Source organism: Xenopus laevis, chromosome 6L, assembly GCF_017654675.1.
Source record: "Xenopus laevis strain J_2021 chromosome 6L, Xenopus_laevis_v10.1, whole genome shotgun sequence".
Classification (NCBI taxonomy): domain Eukaryota; kingdom Metazoa; phylum Chordata; class Amphibia; order Anura; family Pipidae; genus Xenopus; species Xenopus laevis.
This window is the reverse complement of record NC_054381.1, coordinates 92,356,593-92,379,757: the sequence shown is the minus strand read 5'-3', so window position 1 is coordinate 92,379,757 and position 23,165 is coordinate 92,356,593. Positions and strand designations below refer to the sequence as shown.

Sequence of the window (23,165 nt, the reverse complement as noted above, 5' to 3'; positions counted from 1 at the left end):
AACTACTTTAAAGGGCTCAAAAGTTCTAAAGATATGCAAATATACTGTATATACAGACACACACTTAGGGGCACATGTACTTAGCTCGAGTGAAGGAATAAAAAAAAAAAAAAAACTTTGAATTTCGAGTGTTTTTTTGGCTACTTCGACCATAGAATTGGCTACTTCGACCTTCAACTTCGAATTGAATGATTCAAACTAAAAATTGTTTGACTATTCGACCATTCGATAGTCGAAGTACTGTCTCTTTAAAAAAAAACTTTGACCCCCTACTTCGCCATCTAAAACCTACCGAGGTGCAATGTTAGCCTATGGGGAAGGTCCCCATAGGCTTTGTAACAATTTTTTGGTCGAAGAAAAATTGTTCGATTCGATGGATTAAAATCCTTCGAATCGACCAATTCGAAGGATTTAATCGTTCGATCGAACTATTTGCGGTAAATCCTTCGATTTACATTCGGCAGTCGAACATCGAGGGTTAATTAACCCTCGATATTCGACCATATGTAAATCTGCCCCATAGCATACATATATATAATTTTTGGCCACTGGAAATGACTGCCAAAGACTTACGAGTTTACACAGAGCACTAGAATATTCTTCCACAGATTCCTGGTTCCAACTACTTTTACAATGCACACTTTCTTGGGCCTTGTGTAGAATTCTCTTTCAAGTTCTGCAACAAATGTATGTGAAATGAGGAATATTGAATCCTTACTTAAAATAATAAAACACAACAGTAATATTACTTTTTTTGCACTTTACTTTAATAATAAATAATTTAAAAGGATGGGATTGAGTATCCAGAAACCTATTTTACAGAAAGCTCCGAAATACAGGAAGACCATCACCCATAAAGTAAATTTTAAGCAAATATTTAATTATTTTTTTTCACGATTTTCTTTTTTTTATAAAATAGTACAATGTACGTTATTGTAAATCAAGCTGTATAAAATCCATATTGGCGGCAAAACAATAATTTTTTAAAAAAAATATACTTAAAGTATAGTGACCCCTTATCTGGAAAATCTCAGGTCCCAAACCATCTGGGTAATAGATCCCATAGATGTATTAACTTGTTTTTACAAACTATTATTTCACTTTAGTTTTAACTTGCTGCCTTAAATGTTGACTACTGATACACCATGATGAAAATTCTTACCAGGCATTACTCCTTTGATATCACTTTCCATGTTCACCCTGTTTCTGTGAATTATTTGAAGAATTTGCTTCTTAGAAGCTTCAAACTGCATTGTGGCCATGAGCCACCTCAGGGATTCTGGGAAAATACTGCAGGTAAATTATTCATTAATTATTATTTATACTAAAGGATTAGAAAGATAGTAGATAGTTTTCTTCTAAAAGGAAATTACAATATGACAAAATGGCAAAAAATTGCATGAGGTGCACATTATGATAGGGGGCAAACATCACAGTGATTACAAAAAGTAAACAGAGCTCATGAAATAAGTTTGTTTCTTTATGTATATTTCCTTTTGATTTTGTATGAAGAAATAGATCTTATAAGGCGCTAGCTTTGCTTTTTTCATATTCAGTATTTTCACCCGCATTTTGCAGAATCTGCCCCAAACCAAACTTCACAGTGTTGGTAAGACATACCCCCATATGTAATAAAAGGCACTATGTTTTCCCAAGAGCAGTAACTCATAGCATCCAATAATATGTTTGCTTTTAAACAGGTGATCAGTAAAGTCTATCTGCTGATTGGTTGCTATGGGTTACTGCTCCTGGGCAAACTTAGTGCCTTTTATTACATAACCCCATAAGCCTTGATGGAGAACATCTCAAAATTGTGGTCAGCCAGCAACACTGTCTTAAAGTGTACAATGTTTTTTAGAATGATTTCTCACTTTATTAACACTAGAAATAAATCTAACCTTTAAAGGCAATACATCACCAAATTAAAATGACAGTTTTATTCAGGCATAAAATCGATTTATATAATTTCAAATAAATGAAGACATCCTATACTAGGATACTTACTACCAGTATGAAAACATCAGGATGAAAGGGCATATAATAACAGCTTGAAGGACCTGCCAATCCCTGCAGAGTGCTGCAATGCCGGGTAGGAGAAACTGTCCGGCCATTCCAATGAAGCTGGCGACCATTGTTATCATAAATCTGTGACTAGGAGGGCAAAGTTCTATTCCTGAAACCAAAAGACAATTATCATAAATATCTATGCCTTCTCATACAAGCAAAATAAACATTTATTTGAGTATAAGTATTTATGTCTGGTGCAAAAAAACTAATTTCCCGTAAATAAAGCCCCATCTAAACCAGTTTATGGCTATTGTCATAATTGACATCTCATCAGCACTGGAACTGACTGATACAGAGGTGTGCTTAAGTAAGGATTATTTGCAGTAAGAGATTTTCAAATATAAAAATAACAGCGAGGTAATAATGTGAGTTATCGAATAACACAGGGTTCCAACTCATTAAACATAATGATTCCCATACATTACTGAAACCTGGATAACCTCTTGTTCGAAGTTTCCCTTTGCTCCAACAATAACAATTGGTGTATGCAACATTAATAGTAAATATAATACTTGGCAGGTTAACTAACAAAAATGTATCTCTACTTTAAGTATGTGATCAAAACATGTTATTTGTGTTGCTCTGCTGCCTTTAGCTTGATATATCAAAAGTTAATATTTTTAGGCTTACATACAGTATCTTACATGTCTAATTTTTCTTCCAGCAAATGCCTTATGAAATAATCCACGCTCTACTGCATTTATGAATTAAGGCAGAAATACCTCAAATTTTAGGCAATCATTTATTTGGTATTTTATATCAATTCATAGACTAGCCAAATCCAAATGTTACATGCCTTTTACTATAACTGAAAAATATTTTCTCACAGTTCTAGGTCACATGACTCTCAATACCCATGTATCATTCTAGAGATAATACCATGCACTGAAGGTAGTAGTGACAAAACTAAAAAAATTTCCTTTGGAACCCACACCTCCCTGGCCTAAATTGTAAAACAAGAAAGATGTAGATGGGACATTTAAACCTTGAACATCATCCTTTAGAAATTAAATAACCTGGGGGTGGAGCATCAAACAAGGACTGTTAAAATAGAAGGAGTAGATTTAAAGATGAAGAGTATTACACACATTGCCTTTGGAACTTTTAAATCTGAGGGTTAAGCGTGTAGAAACGGAATGATGACCATAGTCCCTGAGGCACTAAATAAACCAGTTACTACCGTCTGAGACTCATTTGTGGAGGTGATGGATGACACAAGTTCTGGCCCAACTGGTTTGTCAATATCAGGGATGAACCAAATCCCGGGTATAGTTTTTGATTCAGATTCAGCCAAATCCAAGTGCCTTGGAAAACCTAAAAATCATTTGACTTTAGGTCACACATTTAAATAAATTATTTTTTTTTTTAAATTCTCCCTTTCTTAAAGTAATTTTCAAATGCATATTAGGGCTCAGGTTCAGTTCAGGATTCAGCAGTTCACTCAAACAAGTTTACCTTAAAATAAAATTCTATTTAACACTACTCAAAATGTACAATGATATTTTATTAATTTAACATTGCTTAATCCTTCCTAAACTGTATTTTCCATACATTCAAGAATGTTAATAAAAAATATGTAGGTAAGAAAAGCACAAACTCCAGTTGCTATGCAGGCTACAGAAACAGATGACTTCTACTGAAACTGGTCTGGAGCATGGAGAGCCAAACAATCCATTCTGATTACTCTGCTTTCCTAGATAAGAGAGGTTTTTTTGTCAGGTATTGAGATGATGACATCTGTAGTTAAAATAAAGTGCTCAGCAAGGTATTTAATCAACTCATTAGAAATTAGTATTACGTTTCTTAAGGTTGACTTGGAAGGTTATTTGAGGAAATGAATAGTGTAATTCAAAATCTCCTTCTTCTGACATCCCAAACCAAAGAACAGCTGCTTTCCTTCTTATGTCGGCACAAGACACTTATCTCGAGGCCAAGATAAATGCAGTCAAAGTTGTTAGTGTAGGTCAATGAGATATGTCTTTTATATAAATGATTACACTTTTTTATTCCAAAGAAAATAGGAAACCACTGGATAATTTAACTGAATGCTTTCCACAAGTCTCTTGCAAGCAATATGCATTTTAGTTCATTCCTGTTTCTTTCTCTAGGTTTACGGTTAGATTCTAATCACTTTAGATTCTAATCACTTGTAACGTGAGATATGAGCAATCACAATGTTGCAATCCTCTACATAGAAGGATCACATGAAAGCTGTATACAATAGTACAATAGCAGTTATCTTAGTCAGATTTTTATTGTAGCTCTATCCATCCAGGTCATTGACACTTCAATAGCTAGTACTGTACCACCTGATTCATTTTCCAGAGATGCAGTTCAATGTAAAAGCGAGAATGTGTGAAACAAAACTTGATCTGGGTCACTACACCCATAACAAGACCTTACACACTGCTAAACAATTTGCCAAGACCAAAAATAATATAATGAGTCAGTACTTTTCAGATTCCTAAAGGTTCAACTGACTCTGTTATGCAATAGTAGATCAAGAAAGCGGTCTGTCTTAGAGCCAAATGACAAATTGGCCACAGGAGGGGGACATACCATACTTCATTTACAGATTCATTCATTTTGGCCTCTATGCAAACAAGTGAATCACTAAGCACGTAGACACATAGGGCAGACTGCTCAGTGCTACCTATCTATGACTAAGAAGCTTAACACATAAAAACAAACAATGGGGGTAGGCACAACTGGCACCAAGGCTTATAGCAGATGTAAAGAGGAATTAAGAAAGTTGGTTGGACAGATCATTTTTAATTATTCTGCCAAATAAAAATATCTTTATTCTTTCACAGGCAACATTTTAAGAAATTCTCAGCAACAGATATAATGTTAGGTGCATTATAGAGGGAGACAAGCATGCGCAACTGTTGTTTGAGCAGGGCCCAGTATTGTATTGGTTTATTCTATATATATATATATATATATATATATATATATATATATATATATATATATATATATATATATATATATATCTATACATTCACTGAACATACCCAGCACTGCAGAATATGTAAGCACTTTACTACAACTTACTTATGAAGCACCAATAAAAGATTACATGCGAGTCTGAGGCTTACTCCATATTGGCTTTTTAATTGGCAGCCTTAGCAGAATACCTAAATTGTATTTGTGCCTTTGAATCCTATTGTTCCTGCTGCTGCGCCCCTCTTCTGCCAACAAGTTATTAAAGGGGCTGTTCATCTTTACATTAACTTTTAGTATGATGTAGAGAGTGATATTCTAAGACAATTTGCAATTGGTTTTGATTTGATCTGTTGTTTTTAAGCTTGTTATTAGGCAGCTCTCCAGTTTGCAATTTCAGCAATATGGTTGCTAGGTTCTTAATTACCCTTGCAAACATGGATTGATTTGAGTAAGAGACTGCAATATGAATAGAAGAGGGCCTCAATAGAAAGACAAGTAATAAATAGTAGCAACAACAAAAATCACAAATAATTTGTGAATTTTTTTTTTATAAAATCGGACTAACAGAATTTATTAAACCCCGAGGATGGAAAAGTCTGAATCTGAAAATCAGGCATCTCAGACCTGTCGAGGTTGCATATAAGTCAATGGGAGAAGTCCCAATGATTTTTTGATGTGCGCTGGGTTTTTGGTAATACACCGAAGTTTTCAGACAAAATTTAGAGTTTTTAGGTGAAAAATCAGAAAAAACTTGAAAATCGGATGAAAAATCAGAAAAAATTGTGAAAATCTGATTTTTCATGATTTTTTCCCGCAAACAAAATCTTCGGGAAAATTTATTAATAAATAATGCCAAAAAACCTGTGCAGATTTGATCAGAGTTTTTTTCAGAAAATATTGAGATAAATTTGGGCTTTGATAAATAACCCCCTAAATGTATAGCCTTGCAGAATATTTGTACTCTTAGATGGGGTCCGTGACCCCATTTTGAAAGCTTGAAAGAGTCAGAAGTTGCAAAACTATAAAAAAAACATGAAGGCTAACCACCCCTTTAATTCTCTATAGTGAAGAGCCAGTCTGTTGAGAGTCAGATGAGAGGCACCTTTCATAATATTGTGCAAATGTCACCCAGACATTATCAGTTCTGACTGCATTGCTATGATTATTATATACAGAACACTTAACTGTTCACTTTGAAACAAACAAAACCTCAGAATACCTTCTGACTCATCCTCAATTGACTTGAACAAAACGGCGAGACTGTTCTTGTTGCATTTTATTCAGAAGGTAACAAACAGCTAATAGAAACATGCATTAGAAAGCCAACAAGCACAGTAACAGCAGTAAATGAAACAGAATAGCATTATATCTAGATTAAGTCACATCGGATTTCAAAATGGTTAATAGTTTGTGTTCTGCTATGGTTCTTACTACAGCTGTGGCACCTGGTAGGGATTTTACAGTTATCTGAACAGCAATGTTTCAGCTTGTCTTTTAGACTCTCCTCAAGGTAGGTGGGTCAAGGCACAGTTTGTCTTAACATCTATTCCTCCATGCATTCAATTTATTTTGACTTTTTATGTTAGATAAAGCATACTCTGTAGAGGAATCCACAGAAGTGTCAGTAAATACACAGTTCTCAGTGCTGGTCGCTAAATTGTAAATATGTCATAAGCACAACCAGTGTCGGACTGGGAAACCGGGAAAAAACCCGGTGGCCCCGACCCTCATGGGCCCCCTGCCGGGCCAGACTCTTCTGATATAGGAATGCTAAAAAAACAAAAGTTTTCTTTTGGTGCCACGCATTCATGCATGTGGCCCGATCGGCGCCTCACATTAGGGGGGCCAGAGGGGGCCCCGGACAGCGGTCCCGGTGGGCCCAGGGCCCCCCAGTCCGACCCTGAGCACAACAAATTCACAGAAAGTTATCTTTATAGTTTTATTGATTTATGGAAAACTATGCCCTCCGAAAAATGTAGTTCTCTACAAAAAGATATTGCATAAAACAGCTCATGTGTAAAACCATGCTTCATGTAAATAAACCATTTTTTTAGTAGTATGTGCCATTGGGTAATACTAAATAGAAAATTGCCATTTTAAAAAATAAGGGCCGCCTCTGGGTTCACGGGTGCAGGCAAACAAACAAAACAACCATACATGTTAGGTCACATGAGCCAATTAACAGACAGAGTTCTGTCTTTTGCTTCCACACATCTTCCTGTTACAGTTAGAATTGCAGTATTTCTGGTCAGATGATTTTTGAGGCAGCAAAGAGACCATCACAAAATGGTGGTTCAAGGCAATATTTACTATATATATATTTACTATATATATACCAGTTTGGTAAGATTCTTTAATATGTCACTTAATATGATATAAACATCTGTTGCTTAAGTATTCATTTAATTTGAGTTTCTTTAATGCGCTCCATCTATTCTCCCTCTATTATCCCATGGTCTGTGAAATCGTTGCGTTGGTCCCTTAACACTGCAAATGTAAAATGTTTCATTCTTCATTTTCATATTTTTTTGTTTTATTTATTTTAAGTAAAAAAAAACAAAAAAAAAAACTACCTTTGTCACTGTCACTGAAGCCACTAAATTTGTGCTCCGGATTTTGTGCCTCAGCAAATCTTTGGAGTACCCCCACTGGCAATGCTCGACCAAATGAAAATCAACAAATGTGACTGACCAAATCGATCTAGCCACCTACAGTGGTCAACATACTGATTGATTTCCCCAAATTCCATCATGTGTCGATAACTAAGGGTTATTGTTTTTTTTTTATTTGATCTGAAGTGGTCTTAGGGTCTGGCCACACAGGCAGATTCAGGGAGATTAGTCGTTAGTCCATAATCGAAGTACTGTCTTTTTATAAAATTAGACTTCGACACTTCGCCACCTTAAACCTGCCAAATTGCTGTTTTAGCCTATAGGGGTTTTGGCTAAGTTTTGAGAAGTCAAAGTTTTTTTTTGTAAAATCGTTTGAATCAAAGGATTTAATCGTGCGATCGAACGATATTAATTTGATCTAAAACAGCCATATTCCATCGATAAAAAACTTCGACTATCGTACTACTAAAATTTGATGGTCGAATTTCTAAGTATTTTCACTTTGAAATTCGACCCTTAGTAAATGTGCCCCTTAAATTTGTTGATTTTGCTTTAGTAGTTTATGCTGTATACTATGGCAGATGACAAACATGAGGCACGTAATATGGTATTTTCTATTCCTACCTAAAAATGTAAATATGTAGGAAGGAGGTTCCAGCCAGTCGATATTGGTGTGTTCAAATAACCCTAGCAACCATGCATTGATTTGGATACAAGTCTAGAATATGAGTATCACCTGAACAGAACGATGAGTAATAAAAAGTAGCAACAAAAAAAAGCTTTTTACAGGGCATTTTTTTTAGATGGAGTCAGTGACCCACATTTAAAAGCTGGAAAGAGTCAGAAGAAAAAGGCAACTTATTAAAAAACTATATATAAAAAAAAAATGATGACCAATAGAAAAGTTGCATAGAATTGATCATTCTATGACATCCACCCCTTTAAAATGAGATGAAAGTGAGTATGGCAGGCATGGCTCTCTGCAGCAGCAATGAAGATATGTTATATAAGAAGGAGGATGGGGTGATCGAATGAGGGGGACAAAATACATTTTGTAAGAGAAAAAAAATGTCATTATGGCTATAATGCATCTCCGCTTTACCAGGAAGATCCAGCCAGAATTCTACAGCTATTCCATATTAAACACTGCCATTTTCAGCAGACACAACTAGGTAATAATAAACGGTCAGTTACATGACAATACCACTCATTATTATCAGAGAACATATGTCGACATCTCTTTCATTGCTTATTGCTTTCCAACAGAAACAATTACTGCAGATCAAGAACTCATTTACTGTCAGATCCTCTCTCCGTCACACTGAAACCTCTGTTTAATTAACAGCAAGCAATCTATTTAAATGGCACAATATGAATTGAGGATAATTCAGTCGGACTGGATAGAAAAACTAAGATTGGAGTGAGAATAAAAGCAACTTTACATTTAGTGCTCAAATTATTATCAGTTTTGGAGATGACAAGACATATTTAAATGGCCAGTAAAAGGATTATTTGGTGCAATCCTTATTTTAAACTTGAGTTCTACTGTTTGAAAGTACAAGATATTCTTGTGAATGATTTGTGACTCAAGTTCTGCTGTGAAAAGAAGCAATATAATAATTTTTTCCATGCACAGACAAGAAAGGGTTGCAGGTTTGGCCACTTGCAAAAAAGATAAATGCTATTAAACACACGGAGGCATGAATGAAATCACTTCTCTACATTGGTTTCTATTCCACTTTGTTTCTGCTGAAACTTTTTAGATTTTTTTTTGCCAGCTTTGTAAACAATGTGCTTCATTCCAAGTCATATTGTTTAAGACCCTCTTTAAATATATGAGAATACACCATACTAAACCATCCCATTAATAGAAAGGCAGCAGTAACGTACCTAATGCTGACGAGCCCAGGGGCATGACGTGCAGAACACCGCCCCTCCAGACCAGGTCTGGACTGAGAATCAAAATAGGCCCTGGCATTTCAGGTACACAGTGACCCAACCAGCCCCTCACCAGCCCAATAAATAGGGCCTGTCTATAGCATCTTACAGCAGACCCTCTGGCATTTGCCAGAACCCACAGATTGCCAATTTTCTCTACTGATTTGGATGAACGAGAGGCTCCGATGGGCCCAGGGGCATAACTACAGAGGCAGCAGACCCTGTAATGATAATACAGGACAATCTCTGGATTTTTATCATTCAAAAAAGGATCACGTTCTCAGCCTCTATAGGCCAGTTAGTCTGACGTCAGTGGTAGGAAAACTTTTCGAAGGGTTAATAAAGGATAAGATACTGGACTTCATAGCAAATCATAATACTATGAGTTTGTGCCAGCATGGTTTTATGCGCAATAGATCTTGCCAGACTAACGTAATTTCTTTTTATGAGAAGGTAAGTAGAGACCTCGATTCTGGGATGGCAGTGGATGTGATTTACTTAGACTTTGCTAAATCATTTGATACAGTGCCACACAAAAGGTTACTGGTTAAATTAAGGAATGTTGGCCTGGAACATAGTATTTGTACCTGGATAGAGAACTGGCTAAAAGATAGACTACAAAGAGTGGTGGTAAATGGAACATTTTCTAATTGGACCAGTGTTGTTAGTGGAGTACCGCAGGGCTCTGTACTATGTCCCTTGCTTTTCAACTTGTTTATTAATGACCTGGAGGTGGGCATTGAAAGTACTGTTTCTATTTTTGCAGATGATACTAAATTGTGCAGAACTATAGGTTCCATGCAGGATGCTGCCACTTTGCAGAGTGATTTGTGTAAATTGGAAAACTGGGCAGCAAACTGGAAAATGAGGTTCAATGTTGCTAAATGCAAGGTTATGCACTTTGGCAAAAATAATATAAATGCAAGCTATACACTAAATGGCAGTGTGTTGGGAGTTTCCTTAAATGAGAAGGATCTAGGGGTCTTTGTAGATAACACGTTGTCTAATTCTGGGCAGTGTCATTCTGTGGCTACTAAAGCAAATAAAGTTCTGTCTTGCATAAAAAATGGCATTAAATCAATGGATGAAAACATAATTATGCCTCTTTATAGGTCCCTGGTAAGGCCTCATCTGGAGTATGCAGTGCAGTTTTGGACTCCAGTCCTTAAGAGGGATATAAATGAGCTGGAGAGAGTGCCGAGACGTGCAACTAAATTGGTTAGAGGGATGGAAGACTTAAATTATGAGGGTAGACTGTCAAGGTTGGGGTTGTTTTCTCTGGAAATAAGGTGCTTGCGAGGGGACATGATTACACTTTACAAGTACATTAGAGGACATTATAGACAAATAGCAGGGGACCTTTTTACCCATAAAGTGGATCACCGTACCAGAGGCCACCCCTTTAGACTAGAAGAACTTTCATTTGAAGCAACGTAGGGGGTTCTTCACAGTCAGGACAATGAGGTTGTGGAATGCACTGCCGGGTGATGTTGTGATGGCTGATTCAGTTAATACCTTTAAGAATGGCTTGGATGATTTTTTGGACAGACATAATATCAAAGGCTATTGTGATACTTAGCTCTAGAGTTAGTATAGGTATGGGTATATAGAATTTGATTAAAAGTAGGGAGGGGTGTGTGAATGGATGCTGGGTTTTCATTTGGAGGGGTTGAACTTGATTTACTTTGTCTTTTTTCAACCCAATTTAACTATGTAACTATGTTGGGGGCCCTTAAATTATTTGCTGTGGGGCCCAGTAACATCTAGTTACGCCACTGGATGGGCTCCTAGGGGTTCCGGATCCTGGTGCACCCCCCAGTAGTTCCGCCACTGAAAACCAGACAAAACAACCCCAAATATGACAAAGAATTAACAGTATTATCTGTGCATAGGTGTACATGTTACCTTTGTGGTGCACAGTAATAATTTGATATAACTCACGATTTTCAATTTCATCTCTGAAGTTTGGTAATATGTTAACCATCTTCCATTTTTTCTGCAGCTTTTCTATATCTCCCCACACCTCCCCTTTCTCCTACATCAGTGCTGTCCAACTTCTGTGGTACCAAGGGCCGGAATTTTTCTGGCCTACATGGTGGAGGGCAGATAATGGAAGCCAGTGTTGGCCACTCCCTGTTTTTAAACCACACCCACTTAAAACCACACCCATGTGACCACAAGAACATGACCACATTAATGGTGGTAGCACACCAAAAAACCAAATGGTTGGTGCTCACTGCAGGGATATCCCTAATCACTGTGAACAAAGTTAAGTCATATAAGACATACCTTTAAATTCATATGCCTCCTCATCCCTTGTGTACAATACAGTACCCCCAGCATATGATTAAACACATTTGGGGCCCCTAACAATAATTTTCAAATGCTAACAAACCCCCAGAACAAATACCAGGCTTATGTTCCACAGGCAGAGCATGGCACACACATGCATAATAGGGCAGACAGAGTATGGCACACATAGGGAGCAAAGGAAAGGCAGAACAGAGCAGGAGACAGGGAAACATATCAGGACCACTCTAAGATGTACTACATACAGTGACACAATGCCGGTGCCAGTGGCCCTTCAGCAGAGGGTGAACAATGTGGGCAGTTTCAGTCTGGGATTTAGGTGTGAACAGTACAGGGCTTTAGGGTATGAACAATAGAGGTGGTAAAGTGGGAACAATGCAGGTGTGAATACAGAGGATTACAGTCTGAATTTGAATTTAAACAATGCAGGGATCAATTAATCTCTGTAAACCTTTGAAAGTTTACAAATAGTAAACAGACACAGCAGGCAAATATTCATATGGGGGGCCACACAAGGGGGGGGGTCGCCAGTTGGACAGCCCTGTCCTACAGTATATAGAGGCAGATCACAGAGAATGAGAAAGAGAAGTCCACCCTGCTTTAGTTAGATTGCCCAAGATAAGAGACAATTTCTGCCGATTCAATCCAAAGAGTTGTGCTGGAAGTCAGTGGAGGAATGGGCCACCTTATTTTACTTTATGCTTTACTCAAGAGTCGACATTTACCACTAAAAACTGAAACCGTTCTATAGAATATAAAAAGGAATTATCTATATTCAGCTAAACTACATTAAATGAACTCAATTTCCAGCAGACTTATTTATTGAACTACACACCAGCTCTGTATGTTATTTATTTTTTAATGTATTTACTTAATATGGTGTAGGAGGCAGAGATGTATTCGAGATGTTAATGTAATGATGCTTTATCTGTATACACCACATTTAAATCCCCCAGTGGCAGTAATACCATGCCAGGGAAGAAACATTCAAATCCCACACTCAGCACTAAATAAGCAGGCTGTTCATCAGTCATTATGCCTAAATAATACATGTTAATTTGTATAATTAAAAATAACATTAGCATCAAATTAAGACAGTAAACAGTATCCCCGTGCTCTCTGCTTGTCTTCATTTCAAAAATAAAATACATGTTCTGTCTGCTTACACACTCTGGTATGTATGCATATCTTTATTTGTATAGTGCCACTAGTATCTGCAGCACTGTATATTGTAAGATACACATTGTACTTAATACATTAAAATATACTCTGTTCCAGAGATTAAATTCCACGCAATTGAGAAAAGGTGCAAAGAAGTCCCTGTTCTTTAAAACTTTGACATAAGGATCTGGCCACACGGGCAGATTCAGGCGACTAATCTCCCTGTTCTGCCTTCCCCCAGCTAAAATGAAAATATCCTGGGGGCAGGCAGTTGGAGTGCTTCGTTTTCCGAAGTCGCCCGTAATTGCCTCACGAGGATACTGGGGGCGACTTCGGAAAACGAATCGCTCCGACTGCCTGCCCCCTGATGATTTTCATTTTAGCTGGTGGAAGGCAGGGGAAGGCGACTAATATCCTTGAAGCTGCCCGTGTGGCCGGACTCTAAAGCATAGCACAGTGATAACTTTATCTCTTAATAACCTCAAAGAACTCATTGCAATGGCTGTTGTTAGAATAAAGATATCATTTTGCATGTGATCTGCAGACTCAGATTGGTTTTAGTGATATCCAAAACAAGCCCAGGCTGACCTTACTAACAAAGCTTTTTCACTCCATTTTTATTCAAAGTGGATTTTAATGAATGCCAACTTTGGCACCTTAAGGATAAAAACTACTATTTGCTCTGCATAATGTGTGGTATATGTGCTGATGTTTATGCTTATACAGATGTAGTAAAACTACTTTTTAAAAGAATGTATGGCACTTAGCATGCATGCTGTGTACACAGTACACAACTGTGCCCAATTTCCCTCTGAGAAAGAAAGCAAATATTGACCTGTATACCCTTTGTATACAGGCATGGAACCTGTTATTCCGAATGTTCGGGGCCTGCGGCTTTAAGTCTACTAAATTAAGGATTAATTGTATTTTATATGGGATCAAGCACAAGTTATTGTTTCATTAATAAGGAGAAAAAGCATATACATTTTTAAAAATTGGAATTATTTGATTAAAATTGAGTCTATAGGAGATAGGCTTCCCGTAATTTGGATCTTTCTAGATAACTGGTTTCTGGATAATGGATCCCATATCCATATAACAGTCTGCTAATTTACACATTTTCATTAGTAAACAATAAGCTAGCTATACTTTCTACAGTCATATGAAAAAGTTTGGGAACTCCTCTTAGGGTAAGGCCAGACGAGGAGATTCGGGGAGATTTTATCGCCACGTCTTTTGCACGACTATCTCCCCGAACTGCCTCAGCGTCTTTTCCCCATAGGCTACAGCGCAAAATCGCCTGCGCTAATGCACACACGGCGATGCGTTTTCAATAGTCGCCCAAAGTTGCCTCACTGAGGAAATTTTGGGTGACTATTGAAAACTACTGTTTCCATAAGGCATGTTATATATTAAAAAGAAGTTGCTACTTTGAAAGCTCAGACTTTTTTATTTATATATTGTTAATCTGAATCCAAAAGTAATGAAAGAAAAATGTAATTGTTGCAATTGAAAGCAGTATCTCTCTGTTCTCTGGTTTTGACTCTTGAAACAATGTAACAGGATAGGTTCTTCTCCAGGTCTTTTAATTAACTGGTTTAGTTCTGCATTCTACAGTCTTCTGTCCTAAAAATTCAGGAACTAAGGACACGGTTGACCTGTACAGTAATGCAATTCCTTAGCTTTCTTAAAGGAAAACTTTACCACCAAAATGAATATTTAAGCAACAGAGTTTATATCTTATTAAATGACATATTATAGAATCTTGCCAACCTTTGAGAAAGGCCTTGGGGAGGCCGAAACGTTAGTCCCATGCAATAAATCTTCATATTTTTTATAAGTCCTGTGAGTGCGGATCTTCTTGCAACAGATATATATATATATAATCCTAGGATCCCAGGGGGTGGCCCTTATTTTTTAAAATGGCAATTTTCTATTTATGATTACCCAATGGTACGTACTACTAAAAAGTATATTAGTATGAAAATGGTTTATATACATGAAGCAGGGTTTTACATATGAACTGTTTGATGCAATATCTTTTTAGAGAGACTTACATTGATTGGGGGTATAGTTTTCCTTTAATACTTGTGGACCTGTATAGGAAGGCACTTAAGCACATCCCATATTTAAAGAAAGAAGTACATTTTTTATTCCAATCAGCTGTAGGACACACCATAGCTATGGCTATGATACAATTCATTTGCTTTCACCAGTTTCAATGGATAGCAGTTCATACTGGTTTCAGTAACTAACATCAAGGCAATGCCTCTATTTAATACGTTTATTTGGGTTGGCTGTATTGTATATTTACTGAAATGACTTTCAATGTAACAGATCTGTGTGTATTGCCAACAATATTTGTGTGAAGTTAAAAATAAAGTGTGTTAACAACAAACAAATATCCACTTTGTGACAGTGCAACAAACAACATGCTGAGCATCCAAATTCACTGTCAGTTTCTGTTTACAGAGAAGACATTCCATTGTTTGCACTGCAGAAAGTAAATGCTACGCCTTGCTGTGAAAGGATCTTTGGAATCCTAGTTGAGTAGGTCTCAAACACTCTTTGTTATGGAACTGTCGACTATATTGCCTATTACTGTAAACCCACAATAGGTATAGCAATATATTCTGAATTGTGCAGCTGAGGAATATAAAAACATAAAAAAATAAAAAAAGTTTATACTACCCAGATCTACATTGTGAAACTTAATGTAGATATATATCTAAATAACAACAATGGAATATCGGCACTCTCAAAAAACTCAATGGATGCCTGGGTGCTGTTTTTGGAAAAATTCAATTATAGACCAAGAAAAACCGCACTACTCAGGTCTTATGAAAACTAAAATGTATATTTATTGGCACATACGGACGTTTCTCAAAGTACAAAAAACAAATGCATCCACTATAATAAATACGTAGTATTGGCGTGAACCTCAAGTGACATCACCAATGTGAATTGAAGTGTAAAAACGTGTACCACCCCTTTCATTCATCAAACCTTTGAACCCCCACCGATGAGTGAACAGATTACCATCTCCACATTGAAAAATGCCATACGTGCACTACAACCTGTGATCCGTTTAGTAAAATATAATTTATGTAATAAAATATAATTTATGATTTCCACCCTTAACAATCTCATGTGATTTCCACCGTTGATGGCGATCAAACATTGAAATTTAAGAAACAGATTGATTCAGTTATTGAATTGGAGTTCCAACAAGGATGGCTCACTGAGCAGGAGAGAAGAAGACAGGATTTCCCTATCTGTCCTATCCTGTATACGCTTTCTAAAATACTTTCTAAGATCCTATATCCCCTCCTGGACACCCAATTGAGAGTGCCAACGACTCTCTGCTGCAACCCAGCTATGTATGTTGACCATCATTTAGAGCCCTTGGTCCAGAAGACATCCACATATATTTGTGACACTGGTGATTTTCTGAAAAAATTAAAGGGGGCGTCGCCACTCCTGTCTAACATAAAACTGGTCACCATGGACGTGTCTTCATTGTACACAGTCATCCCCACAGAGGAAGGACTAGAGGTCATGAGAGAGTATTTAACTAAGAACCCAGATCAACTGAGACCACCCACTGAATATTTAATACAATTACTCAGTTTATGTTTAACTTTGAATTACTTTAAATTAGAATTTTCGTATTTTTTACAAGTCAACGGGACGAGTATGGGTTCAAACGTAGCCCCTGCGTTCGCCAATTTATTTATGTTCAAATATGAACAGACACACATTTTCAACAACTACGGACAATTTATCATTTATTCCGATTTATCGATGATCTGTTCCTTCTATGGACTGGAAGTGTAGAGGAATTCCATACTATGATTACTGAGTTGAACTCGATACCATCTACTATACAATTTTTGGCAAACCTCGATGAGTCCCAAATCTCCTTCCTGGATTTAACATTAATTTGGTCAGGAACAGGACTCATGACCACTACATATACAAAAGATACAGTCCATAATACTTTATTACATCATTCCTCTTGCCTCCGCATCTACTGAAGGGTATCCCATACTTGCAAATGATAAGGATGGTCAGGAATAACTCAGAAAAGGGACAGCTGCAGAAACAACTCAATGACCTCATCGTCCAGTTCCTACAACTTGGTTACAGACTCGAGGAACTAGAGGAATGTAAGTCCAGGGCTCTGGCATACACGCAATAAGATCTTCTAACAAAGGAATCCCCTACAAACCAACAACCAGGCACTGATAAATTAATTATCACCACATATGCTCCAGACAAGAGGTGACTGGTTCAAGCGGTCAAAAATCATTGGACAGTCTTGGAGAGAGACAGAACATTGCCTCCTATATTTAGGAACTGTCCACAAATAGCATACAGAAGAGGCAGAAACTTAAGGGACGCATTGGTGAAGACGGACCCGATTTATTGCTACCAAACAAAAGCCCCTGACATGTGGCTAAACCCAAAAATGCCCCTCTTGTACCACTTGCAACAATTTGATCACTGAACCATCCTCATACTGGAAAACCTATAAAAAATACACAGGTTAACGTGTACCTCAAAATTTTTAATTCACTTTATTAAATGTCCATGTGGTTTATTCTATGGGGGCAAGATGATCACAACCTTTCGTGAACGGATGGGAAACCACCGTGCCTCTATCCGGGCAGCCCCGGAGACCGGAAAAGCAGATACACCGGTGGCCCAACATTTCCTAATGACAAAGCACTCGTTAGCTAGCCTCAGATGCATGATTTTTGACCATGTTCCCCTACCTATAAGGGGAGGCAACCAGGAAAAATAATTGCTCCAACTAGAGTTTCGCAAGATCCATAAACTAAACACTCTGTACAGTTTTATAAGTGTGCCACTGTGCTTAAAACATTCCTTGCACAGTGATATAAACAAGAGAATATCGTTGTCTTTGAGGCAAAGGGAAAATGATGAAGGATGCTTTTGAAATGTCTTTTTATCACTGAAGATGAGAAGATCCCTCTGAGTGAAGTAGTTATGCTTAGTGAGCTCTCCTGGGCTTACATAAATTTTTTTCTACTTTAAAAGAAGAACTAAACAAAAACTATTGTTCCCTTTACCCCAAGGATTTCTACACTGTACTGAGGTTGGAAAGCTCTAAGCAGCGTCCCAATCCCTATATGTCTGCAAGCTCACCATGGAAGATGCAATATCTTGAACAAGGAAAACAGAATGAATATGACATTTTTAGACATGCTTAGTAGAGCACTTTGGATTAAATTACTTTAAATCATAATGGGATTTTAAGCTCCCTTTAGTTGATAAATGCTACAGAATCAAGGAAATACTAGTTGAATGTAATGATTGTTCCCTTGCACAAGATTTTTTTTTAACTCTTTATTTGTATTTGCGATTTTTAAACTGTTATTTCATTATCTACGTACACCATTTTATAGTTCTGAAAGAGACCTGTACAGTCCTTTGGCTTAAAATGTATGCAAGTTTTATGTAGTACAGGCATGGGACCTGCTATGCAGAATGCTCGGGACCTGGAGTTTTCCAGATAACTGATATTTCGGTAATTTGGATCTTCATACCTTAAGTCTACTAGAAAATCATGTAAATGTTAAAGAAACCCAATAGGCTAATTTTGCTTCCAATAAGGATTCATTATACTGTATTGTTGTTGGATCAAGTTCAATGTACTATTTTATTACTACAGAGAAAAAGGAAGTCATTTTTAAACATTAGCATTATTTGGATAAAATGGATAAATGGATAAAATAGAGTCTATGGGAGATGGCCATCCCCTAATTTGAAGCTTTCTGGACAACGGGTTTCAGGAAAACAGATCCCATAACTTGCATGTGGAATCATGTCAAATCTTTAAAAAACACAGTTGAGGCTGACAACACCATTACATAAAAATTATGTAAATGCCACCTGCACTAGACACTGACTGGCTGTTTTGTAACTCAGTTCAGTGAACTCCTAGAATGGGAAGGGAGATGCTAACTTGGAAAATAATAAGTGGAAAGAAACCTGAATCCACCTGTCTGCAAATAAATGTCTTTGGAAGGTGATAAACAAGGGCCAGTCAATCAGGGATCAGGGACTATATTACAGTAGGATAGAAAGTTTCTAATATATCTGTGCTACCACAATATAATATATATATATAATATATTTCTAATATATCTGTGCTACCACAAAATATTTAAAAGGAAGTTGCTGGACTCAAGGGATGTATAAATAGCGAATGTATAGACCATTTTAACCAGTGTTTACAAAGATAGGTTTTCAAAAAAGTCTGTGGCTTTACCAAGGTGACCATGTGCTGTGCTGCTATGCCTCTGCTATTCTCTTTTCCATCTTCCCATGGGCTAAATGTTCTTCCTTTATTTTCCTCTGGGACACACAAGTCTAAACTATGTGCTGATAAATGTCAAACTTGCCCTCGGGAACTAAACCAGCAGGCACTAGTGCAGGTGAGAGAATATAAAACAAAATGTGAAACAAACTTCTGCTTATTATAGTGATTTATATGGTTATATATTGTGACATAATTTCCAGTGGAATAGATAATCTACACAGGTTTCTAGCTGGTTATCAGAAATGAATTCTTCTAATTGTGATATCACACTAGGAGATTTATCAGGTGATAGTTTCCCACATTGTATTGCTGCTACTTTTGTGTAAAAAAAATTTTTTATGAGTTTCTGTATGGAAACACATTGGGACTGTCTAATCGGTTGCTATGGTTTACTGCGGGTTACAGCACTCAGACCCGGATTTGTGGAAAGGCTACCAAGGCCCGGGCCTAAGGCAGCAGGATTTTAGGGGGCGGCATGCTGCCCAACCACACCCTCATTAGTTCAAAAACACTGGGGACGCGAAGGAGATACAATAATTTTTTTTAATTTCCCATGCGCCAATCCCACTGCACGAATAAAGGGGAGGGAACATGGGTGAAGAACGGCAGTGGGCCTAGGGGCGCCCGCTATGTAAATCCGGCCCTGACACTACTGAGACAATTCTGCCAGTATACTGTAACAGATGAAGAGCATGCTCTTCGTACGCACGTTACATGATGTTTAAATATTAATATAGGTGGTTTGCACTTCTGATGGAAGATAATAATACAGGTACTAGTTACTAGATAAGTGGCTCTAGCAAATCCAAATACGCACACATGAAGATCTTTTACCTGTTATTTACATGGCTTGCCTTTGATTCTACTTGGTGGTCATATATTACATATGCCTACTTTGCCCTCTCCCCTGAATTTTGGACACATACACGTTGCAGTGAGTGAGTGCAGATGTCCGAGGTCTAGTATATGATCACAGTTCTGTATGAAAAGGTCATATACTGTGTGCTTTACAAAGAGGTATTTTTGAGCTATCACCCGCCATGTGCATGTCACACTTTATGAGACAATATATTTAAATTGGTATGTACACAGCAGTAGCATGGTATGTAGTCAATATTAAGTCTAAGCACAAGGTCTGTTTTCCGCATTATCTTTTTTTTTTTTTTTACACTTTATAACACTAGGTAAAACATTTTGGCTATGATCATTTCAAATATTTCATATTTTACTTAATGTAGCAAAGTACAAGTCTAAACTACACAATTGTGGATGCAAGTACAGTATTAGATGTTTTGTTAAAAATTAGATAAAATTAATCTACTTTTTTTTTTTTAAAGGCTACACATATATCACAAATGACTCGCTCTGACATTGTAATAACACAATTACAAAGAAATTGAATGGTTAGTACAGCAACATGGTTTGCTATACTTTAAAGAATGACTAGTTCTATATAAATCAGCTGTACCCTACATTCAATCGCTTTCAATCAGCTTTACTTATTATGAGGCCGCAGGACACAACTTCACATCATCTGCCTCATGCCCTATTGATGCCTGTGCTATTTTCACAACATGTCAGCACTGAAATACCATATGAGGATACAGGGCTTTAGTGCTCCCTGAATATGTGTCAACAATACACTGCGCCACCTCCATTATGTTACCATCCTTAGCAGAGGTACATTCATTCAAACATTAGCCAATAAAGATAGCTATGTTTTGGTCATACTAGCAGACCTACACCGGAAAGATCTTCCTTTGCAGGAACAACACAGCAGCTTTTAAAGCTGGCCATAGACGCAAAGATCCGATCGTACGAATCGTGGATTCGTACGATTTTCGGACCGTGTGTGGAGAGTCCCGACATTTTTCGTCCGTCGGAGATCGGTCGTTTGGTCGATCGGACAGGTTAGAAAATTTCTGTTGTGTGCCGATAATATCTCTGCGTGTATTGCCGATCGTACGATTTTCAGAGGGAGACTGTCACTAGTGTTGTCAGACATAAGTATCGTACGATTGCTGTCAGGGGCAGAACATTGGGTGATCTGTTCTTATTTGATCGGAATGGTAAAGACTTTGATCTGAATGGTTAGTGGGGGGTCGGGAGATGGGAAAGTCCGATCGTACGTTGATTCGTACGATCGGATCTTTGCGTCTATGGCCAGCTTAAGAAGCACAGGCTGCAATCATCTTTTTGTATGATTAGTAAGTGCACCTCAACACTCGCATTTCATTGACATAATAAGGATTACAGTATATTGGCACTAATAGAATAGAACAAAAGTAGCCAGAGGGAACATAAGGTAGAAAGCCTGTATTATTAGGAATAACCGCAATTGAAGATCTGTGCCATCTTTTATCTTTACTTATAAAAGGCACTTGCCCGAGTATTGAGTTCTGCTGCTGCTGCTATTAATCTAGATAGATTGATGACGCACATGCTGCAGTTTGAAACCTTTATCTGCATGACACTTTTGCTGGATATAATTGAGGTTATAACAGACACAAACACCCAAGCCCTAAAATACTGTACTTTCCACATTGCGGATTTAAAGGAAATGTGTTATATGTAAAAGACAGCATGTTAAATATCTTTACAGGAGAAGAGAAGTAGGAAAAACTTCCAGTTTATAAATATGAGTGGGACTTGACAATTTCATAAAACATTTAAAATCTGGAAGTCAAAGGGGATGTATACCCAAATAGAACATTTTGCCTAATTAAAGAAAAAAAAAAAAAAAAAAAAAAAAATTTATATATATATATATATATATATATATATATATATATATATATATATATATATATATATATATATATATATAATTTGCAACTGAGTAGAGTGCCATTAGCCTAAAACAGAAGTAATTCCAGCTCCCACAATGGCTTCTGCGACACTACTGATATATATTGACAATAGTCAATAGACATACTCAAATATTACAGTGCTCCCACCCTGGGGTTATAAGTAGGTTTAAAATTATCTTTTCAGAATAATGCCAATACATTATTTAGCAAAATGTTGGTGCGGATTCCAAGTCAATTTAAAAGGGGTTGTTCACCTTTGAGCTAACTTTTAGGATGATGTAGAGAGTGAAAATTTATATAGGGTTTAATATTTTTTATTATTTGTGGTTTTTGAGTTTAGCTTTTTATTCAACAGCTCTCCATTTTGCCATTTCAGCAATCTGGTTTCTAGGGTCCAATTTACCCTAGCAACCACACATTGATTTGAATAAGAGACTGGAATATGAATAGGAGAGGACCTGAATACAAGCAGTGTAATAAAAAGTAGCAATAACTATAAATTTGAAGCCTTACAGAGTTGGTTTTTAGATGGGGGTCAGTGACCCCCATTTGGAAGCTGGAGTCAGTAGAAAAAGGCAAATAATTGGGAAAAAATTACAAAAAAAAAGTACAAAAAAAAAATAAAAATTACGAAGGCCAACTGAAACGTTTCTTAGAATTGGCCATTCTATAAAATACTAAGTTACATTAAAGGGGAACTACCCCTTTAACTTTTAAAATGTAATACCCAGTATTCACCCCTCTGTAGGACTAATAGGCCTTTTATATTTCTCAATATAACACACTTTACTTTGATGTATACTACAAGTACATTAATCCATTTTTAAAAGCAGGAAAAAGAATGTGAGGGTGAAAAAAAAACAAATTATATTGATAAATGTACACAACCAGTGAGCTGATCAGTTAATAAACACATATTATAAAACCCAAGGCACACTAATAGAATAGAAAGACTATTGTAAGTTCATA

At 37.0% G+C, this 23,165-nt stretch overlaps 1 protein-coding gene across 2 annotated transcripts in view; it reads right to left on the bottom strand.

Moving 5' to 3' along the window:
- slc22a23.L (solute carrier family 22 member 23 L homeolog) overlaps positions 1–23,165 on the bottom strand; it is a 94,896-nt gene that overhangs the window by 25,713 nt on the left and 46,018 nt on the right. For both annotated transcript variants that reach the window (XM_018267750.2, XM_018267749.2), the window contains exons 4-6: positions 2,005–2,173; positions 1,163–1,290; positions 574–676 (exon numbers count right to left, since the gene is read on the bottom strand). In XM_018267750.2, the coding sequence (XP_018123239.1) occupies positions 574–676; positions 1,163–1,290; positions 2,005–2,173 (400 nt within the window). The remainder of the gene's footprint in view (positions 1–573; positions 677–1,162; positions 1,291–2,004; positions 2,174–23,165) is intronic.